Here is a 9,869-nt window from a genome sequence, read left to right as displayed (position 1 = left end):
AGATCTCAAGCAGCAGTTCCGGAACACATCGATGAATGTATCTGCACTGTATTGTGAGAAAAATTCCCACTAATAAATAAGGGTCAACTTTGCTAATCGTATTATATATTTCTCGTTAGAATACGAGCCGATTTTGCTCAAAATGTCTGATTTCTCCCGTTGAACACGACGTGGTTTTTCTTAAACTAAACATTAGGTCTGACATGTGTGTCATGCAGGGAGCTGCAGTAATGGAGCGTCTCTTTAATTGGCACTCCATAATTCTTTATGCACCTTAGCCTCCTATAAATAACCGCCCGCCGGTTCACCCCATCGATCACACACAGGAAGCACACAGCTCCCTCCTCGGCAGCTCACACAAGTAACCACGTACGCGCTCGCATCATGGTGCACTACGATGAGAGTGAGGCCACCGCCAAATGCCACGGCGGCGACGAGGTGGCCGTGACGTTCACGTCCACCGTGGTGCCGGCGCTGCCGCTGCAGGAGCACCGCCTGCCGCTCTCCAACCTCGACCTCATCCTGCCCCCCATCGACGTCAGCGTCTTCTTCTGCTACGCCGCCGGCGACGACTACGCCGCAGCTGGTACAGGTAGCCACCCCGCGCCGACCCTGAAGGCGGCGCTGGCCAAGGTGCTGGTGGCGTACTACCCGCTCGCCGGCGAGGTCGTGGCCAACGCCGCGGGGGAGCCGGAGCTGCTGTGCAGCGGCCGCGGCGTCGACTTCGCCGAGGCGGCCGCGGACGGCGTCGAGCTGCGGGAGCTGCGGCTCGGCCTGCCGGACGAGAGCGTCGAGGGGCTGGTGCCCAAGAAGAAGTCCGGGGTCATGAGCGTGCAGGTTCGGATCACTGCCATACGTACATGCTTCATGCATCGTGTTTGTTGCCTTGTTGGTGTACGTACGTCTAGCGTTCGTACGTACTGGCGTCAGCATCACCTCGCCACGTGGAGCTATTACCCAGAGTACTTTAGTGTTCAATTAAATCCATGTGCTGGTCAACTGCTTCCATCCTGTCGAACTCACCACCTCCAACTGCATCTTGTGTTACTACCTAAACCCGCATGACAGCGATTATTAATTTCTGTCTTGTCACTGTTTTTTTTGAAACAATTCTGTCTTGTCACTGTGACACTGCATATTTTTAGTGGTCTTGCGTCATGGTTAGATCCGAGCGTACACTAACATGAACATACACACACTTGAACAAAATGTACAGCTCAATTAGGTACCTATTCATATTTTCCTTCATAATTGATTAGTTACTTATATTTACTGCTTGTTAATATGCAGCTTTGACTGCTAGTACTACCGAATTTCCGAATAAATATGTAATAAGAGATGTAATTTTTTATGACAAATCGAAAAATGTGCTTCCAACAAGCCAACTTAAGTTGTTACTCGAATCCTTGTGATTCTCAAAAATATTGTGGTTATGGGCATAGGCATTGGTAGTGGTTAAGATTTAAGAGTAGTAGAGTTAATAGTAGAAATTTTGTAAAGTTCACAACAAGTCAACAAGGCGCTACTCATGCATGCAGGTGACCAAGTTTAAGTGCGGCGGCGCCGTCGTCGGCTGCACGTTCGACCACCGTGTCTGCGACGCCTACTCCTTCAACATGTTCCTCGTCGCGTGGGCCGCCGCGGCCCGGGGCACGTCCATCCCGCTGCCCCCGTCCTTCAACCGTTCATTCCTCGCGCCGAGCAGCCCGCCTCCGTCGTGCACCGCCGGCACCCTCGCCGACCGCCTCTTCCTCCCCGTCAGCCTCGTGCCACCGCCGCCAGCCACAGCGGCACCACCCACAGCTTTCAACCGCATCTACCACGTGGCCGCCGCCGATGTCGCCGCGCTGCAGGCCTCGGCGGGACCCGGGCGCACGAAGCTGGAGGCGTTCACGGCCCACCTGTGGCAGCTCTACTCCAGGGCGGCGACGCCGCGGCAGGACTCGTGCTGCATGGGCGTCGTTGTCGACGGGCGCGGCCGCTTGTGCCCCGACGGCGCCATGAGGCCCTACTTCGGCAACGTGCTGACCATCCCCTACGGCGCGTTCGGCGCCGCCGACCTGCGCGACATGGCGCTCGCGGACGTGGCGGAGGACGTGCACCGATGGGTGGCGGAGGCGGCGACGGGCGAGCATTTCCAGGGGCTGGTCGACTGGGTGGAGGCGCAGCGACCCGAGCCCACGGTGGCGAGGGCTTACATAGGCGGCGGCGACGACGACGGCGGCGAGGGGGAGACGGCCTCGTGCGTGGTGTCGTCGGGACTGAGGCTCCCGTTCGGCGAGGTGGACTTCGGGTGGGGCCGTCCGGCGTTCGCGTCGTACCACTTCCCGTGGCCCGGCGGCGCCGGGTACGTGATGCCGATGCCGAGCGCGCGCGGGGGCGGGGACTGGGTGGTGTACGTCCACGCGGCGCCGGAGGTGGTGAAGGTGATGGAGGAGGAGCCGACGGTGTTCAGAGCCCCGGTGAGCAGCGACATATTCGGGTGACGGGATGCGCCGGCGGCCGGCGGTATGGATGTCTTCCCCGTGTGCGATCCAGATGCCTGCTTTGCGAGTTCCGCTGGTCATTATGTACAGCACAGTACGTGGCTATAGTACTATCACTTGTAATGTGCCGTTCTGTAGATGTAACTGGGGCTAACAGCGTGTGTCAAGGGTGATGTGTATGTGCATGATGGATGTATCAGACTATCAGTGTTGTTGTGTCTGGAGAAAATGAATGAACCAAATTGATCAGAATCTGAAAGCTGCAGTTTGGTCTGCTCTAATAAACCAGTAAATATCACCACATGCAAGTGCCAATATCAAACAAGTAAAAAGATAGGTAGTATCAACTTCGAAGATGATAAAATGCAGATGGTCGGCATCTATTAAACGAACAACACATCAGACGTAAATTTATTCATTGTTACCTACAATTCGCCAGCGGTGCCACAACACGGTCACAGGGCTAAATGACTTGAAAGATTTCATACAGACGACACAAACAGGACAAAGAACAAAAACTGGTCAGACAAATGAGAGCATGAATTCTTTCTCGTGGGAGCCACGGTCGTTCTTCAGTAATTAAATCTCAACAGATGAAATATCCTCGGTTGTTCTTCAAAACTCTCGCGGTGCACGCCAGTGAAGAAAGACAGATCCCGCAAACAGGAACTCATCCTACACTGTGGCGTCTGCCTCCTCCTCCTTCCTTTTCCGAGCCCACCTGGGACTGACCTCAATGAGCCGGTGCGGCATGAGCTGCTTCTCCTTCCGGGTTAGCTTTTTGTAGTTGCTAACTCTCAGTTTAGCGATCTTCGCTTCTTCCTCGGCCGTTGCTTCTCTAACCACCACCGTCAGTCTGCACCTAGGTCTCTCCCTGACGCCGCACCTCCCTTTGGCATGGTAAGACAACCTCTTAAGGTAAAGTCCTTTCCCCACAAAAGCCTCCTCTGCAATGTTGAGGAACAAGGGAGATGAACGCTATGAGGTTGAATTTATTGCAGAATTCAGGTGTAAATGTGTGTGCTTGGTTGCAAACTTGCCCACAATAAGTTTATCAGAATCCAAATCCGTGGTTGTGAGCTGCGTTGGCACGAGCGGAATGGATCACCTAGACAGATTGGTAGGAAGAAGTTCTCATGTAAAATATAGACAGAGACTCTTGGCCTATCACCGGAAGCTGCAGAGTTACTCCCTCTGTTCCGAATTACTCGTCACAGAAATGGATGTATCTAGATGTATTTTAGTTGTAGATACATCCATTTCTACGACGAGTAATTTGAAACAGAGGGAGTACTTGAGTAGGTAAGATTGACCGAATTAGCAAACCTGGTACAGAGTTTTTGCCGCCCTTTTAACTGTCACTTGCAGCTGCAAAAGGGCATCTTCAACACGCATTCCTCGAACCAGCTTGGCTACCAGATTCACCTTCTTGGGGCTCTAAAACAGCCAGGAAGATTCAGACTAATTAGAGACTGAATATCTCATGATGGTACTAGTAAAAGATTATTAGCAGTACAACAGTTCCGGAAGTCTGTTAGGCTGCCTTGATCTCTCTACACGCTCATTACTTCAGTGGTGTGAGATAAGCAAATGGTTTTCAACCAATACATAAACTAACCAATGAATAATACTCCCTCCGTCCGGAAATACTTGTCCGGGAAATGGATGTGTCTAGATGTATTTTAGTTCTAGATACATCAATTTGCATCAATTTCTACGACAAGTATTTCCGGACGGAGGGAGTAGCTACAAACACATTTTCAAATTGATGTTAAGAAACAAGTTAGTTTTAATTAAAAACAGACATGTATACATTGAAAGGTTTCCACTTTCCTTGTCACTAACAGTATGTTTGACACGTAACCATTGCAAATCTCAGGAACACAAATGTAACAATTGCAGATGATGATCCTCAAGCAGCTGAATGCATGACATTCTGCATACTGATTTGTTGTTTGCGACGTACCAAGCATGTGAACGCTTTCACCAACTACATGCATTTTGACAAAACAACACAGTGAAGGGAAGTTTTCAGGAAAATGCATACTATAAATGGCTGTCACAGAACTGAAGACATGTCCTTGATCAAACATTTTAGGATATCTGGAGCCTTGGAGAAATACAACTACTACTGAGCTCTTGCTTACGGCTTACCTGCTTGATATCCTTCTTGATAGCTTGGACTTTCAGCCGCTTAACTACTGCACCCTTTTTGTTGGTCTCTTCTGCATCCCCTAGTGGAGTTGTCAACGGAGAAGAAATGGGAACCATAGAATTATCTGCAGCAAGAAGGTTCCTAGTGGTCGATATTCCCTACAATGAAACACCAATTGACAATGTAAACACAAAGAGGCATGTCACTATGATGCATGAAGGCATAAATGTGATGAGAATGGTGTCAATATGATGTTCAGCATACTGACTTATGAAACTGCTTTTAAGAGCCCGCTCGATGTCAGTCAGTTGCAAACGCACACTTAGTTATTATCAAAAAATGAACCAGTAGCATTGCAAAAACATGGTTGGATAAGAAACTGAAACATAGCACGAAAAGGTCATTACAGCATTGTGGAGCAGCTGATAGAAGTTCGTTGGAATTCCACGGGAGGTAGAAGTGTGTGCTCTCAACAAACTTGCGCACTGGCCTACATGGTTATCGATCACACCCATTAGAAAGTCATCATCATCAAGAGTTGAACACACTCACTGCGCTCCTTACTGAAAAAAAACGGAAGTTACGAACTCTCCTGAGGAGCGAAGACTATATTAGTACGGCACAATGTATCATACTGAATCGGAGCTCGTCAAAAATGGATACAACCAAAGATACAAGGATCATAGTGACACACGGGCACATGTGTGTGTGTTCTGAATTTAACTAAAATAAGGCGCAAATAATAACTGAGACTATGTTGTTATATTAATTCTCCATTCAAAAAAAAAAACACAAGCAATTACACGGCTGCTCGTCTGTACTTCAGATGAGCATTCAGAATTTAAGATCATGATACGCGGGCATACAGATACAGCCAACAGTAGCGAAATGGAGACTATGGACAAACAGGCACACACCCAATCCAAATGGAGCACTCGCGCTACTGCTGCGGCAGCTGCTGCTATAGCTGACCGCCAACGCACGGCCACCCTGCTTCTCCGTGGCTGCCGCGCCGAGTCGGCGAAGAACGGCGCGAGCGCCCGCCGCCCGCCAGCCTACCATTGGCCAATAACCTGCGAGATTGCTCCACCCATCACATAAACCACACTAGAGATCAGACAGGAGGATCTAGATGGTGAGTATCGTCAGACCATAATTTGCAAGGTTAATTTGGGATCAAACAATCAATGGATGACCAGAGGCTCGTACCACAAGAACCAATGTCCGAGGTCACGGACGGTGTGGAGACGGCAGGGGATGAAGTAGAACGGGAACTGGCGGCGATGGCGGCGGGCGGCGGCGACGCGCGTGAGAGGCGCAGGGATTTGGCCAGGCCGGCGACGACAGTATCGCTGATGGTTTATCACGGACTAGGCTTCTAGATGGGCCGCTTTGGAATTGGCCTCGCTTGTGGCCACAAATGGCAACGGTTGCAACTATTCCATTCCCCGGAGTTATTCAGAGGATCTGCTAGTTGACAGCCTCTGAGCCTCCCATTCCCCGAAATCTTTTTTTATCACCCCCGAAATATTTTTAGAGGCTCCCAACAAGTGGTTTTTGGGAATTAATTTATGGTGTCTGGTGTCTGCTAGAGATACTCTTCTAAGTCTTAAACCGTCTGTATCTGTCCGGACTGAGCTGTCCGGATTCATTTTGTCATCCAATATGATACCCATCGATAAGCAAATGGGCCAGATGTCCATTTTTCCGCAAATAAGAAGCAGGGGGCTTTGCAGAAGTCAAGACTGCCACCACGTAGGACTCCCACACCCTAGACCTAGTCAAATCCCCCTATCGGTCCACTTTTCTTCCACTTTGCCCCTTCTTCCCCTTGCTTTGCATCCGCTCCCTCCTTGTTCGACACCGCTGAAGTACCTTTTCGGCCACCACCTTGCATCGTAGGACGTCCGCAGCCCCCACCAACACACCTGCCCTCCTCCGCTATCCACCCGGGTACCCTCCATAACCAAGTACACCCGACAAGTGTTCGGTCAAATGTCATTGAGCTTTTTTTGTTGAACTTCTTATTACTTTATAGAGTAAAGCATGATGACGGGGTACTTGGTGATCGAGGATGAGTTGTTGTGCGACGCGTAGTTGGCCGTATATGCGGACTTTGTAGGCAGAAACTCAAGGTAGTCGATCTTTTGGTAGCGCGTGCATGCTTCGTTTCATGCGCAAAAAAAAAACCCCCGCATCCTACGACATGCACGTCATCCAGCAACGCAATGTGAAGTTGATATTGCATTGATGGCACGCTATCTGCAATTCCGTTATGAAGTTTTGCGGTGCGGTTGCATGAGTGAAGACAATGTGGCCATCGGGCTCGCCAACCATGGAGATCGTAAGTTTTGCTTCGTGTTGCTCTATAAGCTGGTTCATTCATTTAATGTTGCTCTATACGTGAATACCCGAGGGCAGGCCATTCACGTTGTTGGATGGAGCTCAAGGACAACATGTGTGGTACAACGTATGCCGGCTCTAATTTAGTATTGTTGAATTCGGAAAACTTGTTGAACATCCGGTTATCTCGGATGTATATGGTTATTGCGTGGTAACACTAAAGTAGGGGTATGAAGATTAAATCAGATAACTAGCATGGTCGACATAAATGTAAGAGCATTCGACTTATACGTAGAGGGACACCTAATGAAGTCGTTGGGAAAACTCTCTCAAGTCTCACCAAAAGCTCTGGAAAAACAGATTTTGGGTGCGCTGCAAATTGCAGGCATTGGGTATATATATACGTGCACATGTTGTCATCCTGGCCAGCTGATGACGAAACCCGGTTGCATTCAGCTGTTTCCTGGCTAGCTGAAGCCGTTGGATGCGCATGGGGTAGTGTTGGTGCACCTAAATAACAGCGTGTGCGTCTTGCAGCGCGGATCGATGTGCTGCGCAAGCCTTGCGTGCATGACCTGACATGGTAGTGGATGATCCCCACTCAGGTTGTACCCGATGACCGCTAGGTAGAATGTCTGCCTAGCCACTCCGCTAGCTAGTAGAGTGACGGGGACAGAACTCCTACATTTCGATGGATGTCCAGTAGGTACCGTCACGTTGCTGTGGGAGCTATGTAGCTGGGTTCTGTACATGGTTTGCCACGAGCGGACTAAAGAGAAATTTTTTTTTCTCTGTGCGCTTAATTTGTGTTAGCATAGCTAGTGACCAAGCTAGCGTCACATCTCACATGTTACTACTCTGAAGAAAGAGGTGCCACAGGGTCAATGCATGCACACCAAACAGAGACAGTGCACCAAGAGGCAGTAAATAAGGTCTTCCTCGCAATCAAATCAGGAGCCCAATCTATCTGGACAGTGTAATTCGCGCGACATCACATCGCAGGTCTTGAAAGGTTCAAACACGGCAACGATCCGGTAAAACTTTCCCAGTCCATCTAAAGGGCCACGAGGTGACAGACACAGTCAAATCGGTCACAAATCAGTCACAAGCTCATCAGCAATGCTAACTGTAATGACTGCATTGACGCCGCCGTGTGTGCTTCCGGTCAATGGAACGGTTGAGCGTGTGCGCCTCCACGATCCGATCGATCGAGCGCACATATATCCCATCGATTTGTCTCGCTAGCTGGGGCGAATGGAAGCTGGGAAGACGGAGACGGGAGCTGTCTACTCAAGGTCTAGTTGCCTGTCCCTGTCGATGGATGACGCTGATGCATATGCATGCGGGTGGAGGAGATCTCTTTTCTTACCAATTGTTAGTGTCCAGGTGAAGCAAAAGGGTCTCCGGAACCACCCGTACTTGATCCCAGTTTCCTACGCCCGGAGAGGCAAACCCTAGCTCTCGCTCGCTGTGCCACCAACTCGATCAATCGATCGATCTCGATCACCATTCTGTTTTGTGCATGCGCGCGCGCGAGGCAGGCGCGAATTTTACTATGCCATATCTGAGAATCTAGGCACGGAGTACGTAGCAAACAAGCAGGCAGCGCTTTAGTTCTCTGAGGGTCCGCCCCGTCGAGTTCCCGTCAATGCACGATACGTTCCACACGTCGTCGATCGGTGTTCTGTTCCGTCCGACGAGACGAGCTGTGCGTTACTCAGGTGGTATACAGCAATGATGGCCGGCCAAGAAGGAATATAGTATGCACCAACAAGCCGGAGTCGCCATTGCCGAGTGCATGATCGATTGCTACGTCCCGTACGTCTTGCTGCTTGCCAATGTGACAAGTGGCGAATCAAGTGTCCGATATCGAGTGGTTGGCCGGCCGCTTCGGCTCGGCCATCCGCATCCAAGGCCCGAACTGAGATGGAGTGGAGGCGGCCGATCTGCGTGGTAAACAGCGCCATGATACGGACTTCGGGTGTGTTGTAGATAGTGCTAGGCCAACTAACCTGCTCGATCAAGTCTTTCTCCCATCGAGTGGAGAACACCCGATCGACCGAGGGACTCTGGTCTCTCTCTCCCGGTTGCTGCGAGAGGGAAAGAACCTAGGCAAGGGACCCTGCCGATCGAGCTTTACATCGGCGAGGGAGAAACCGTCGGTGGGCTGCAGCAGCCCGTACATTGGGACCGTAGTGGATCTAGGGTTTCTTCGGCAGACCACGACCGTTTTGGTTTCTGTCATGCTTTGCTCACTCTCTCGTCTCCCTTTCGTGAATCACCTTGAAAATCGCCGTCGCTTTTACCACGCCGCCTTCCCTTCCTGCATACACCAATTAACAATCATGTCCCGTGGGAACTAATTTGACTTTTTACGTTCTCACCTTTTCGCTGAAAAGGTAAACGCACACTAAACTAATCGCAGGGGCACCCGAACGGTGTTCGACCGGATCCCTCAAGTAGCGTAGCTTGATTCCTAAACTAGGCTTTGACATCGTCGCTGAATATTCTTATCCACCAGAGCAACTCCCTCTCTTGGTATTGTCCCCGTACGTAGTGATCACTGGTTAGCAAAGTCAGTTTGGTGCAAATACTTGGTCGTTTGACCAAATAATCGCTCATGCGTGTAAGACCATCTCGAAAAACTACACACAGGTTAAATACCACATCGACACGGTTTTTTTTTTACCCCATGTGCAGGCGTGTGTCTTTGATGTGTGAAGAGCACATCAGTGCCAGGGCAGATATCTTAGAACATCTATAGCGGAAACTTTATAATTTAGCCCCTTAATATGCCTCCTCAAACTTAAACTCTTCAAATTTGAGGAGTTAAAAAAAGTGGTTCCATTTTTTGCGGGAGAAAAAAAAGTGGTTCCTAACCGAAC

General features: G+C 50.1%; 1 protein-coding gene and 1 pseudogene across 1 annotated transcript; one reads left to right on the top strand and one right to left on the bottom strand.

Annotated features, from left to right (window-relative positions):
- The first annotated feature begins 338 nt into the window (after nt 1–338).
- Nucleotides 339–2,732, top strand: LOC119356257 (hydroxycinnamoyltransferase 2-like). The gene is made up of 2 exons (XM_037623197.1): nt 339–837; nt 1,539–2,732. Exons 1-2 carry the CDS (start codon nt 385–387, stop codon nt 2,484–2,486), a joined length of 1,401 nt encoding a protein of 466 aa, XP_037479094.1. The 5' UTR covers nt 339–384; the 3' UTR covers nt 2,487–2,732.
- Nucleotides 2,733–2,885: 153 nt separating this feature from the next.
- On the bottom strand, nt 2,886–6,043 carry LOC119351881 (annotated as a pseudogene).
- Nucleotides 6,044–9,869: the final 3,826 nt, after the last annotated feature.

Source organism: Triticum dicoccoides, chromosome 2A, assembly GCF_002162155.2.
Source record: "Triticum dicoccoides isolate Atlit2015 ecotype Zavitan chromosome 2A, WEW_v2.0, whole genome shotgun sequence".
Taxonomy (NCBI): domain Eukaryota; kingdom Viridiplantae; phylum Streptophyta; class Magnoliopsida; order Poales; family Poaceae; genus Triticum; species Triticum dicoccoides.
The sequence above is the reverse complement of the archived record's forward strand: the minus strand, read 5'-3'. Positions and strand labels throughout refer to the sequence as shown.

Coding starts and splice junctions, on each gene's coding strand:
- LOC119356257 (XM_037623197.1), top strand. CDS start 385: ATGGTGCACTACGATGAGAGTGAGGCCACCGCCAAATGCCACGGCGGC. Junction 838..1,538: donor CCGGGGTCATGAGCGTGCAG/GTTCGGATCACT, acceptor TCATGCATGCAG/GTGACCAAGTTTAAGTGCGG.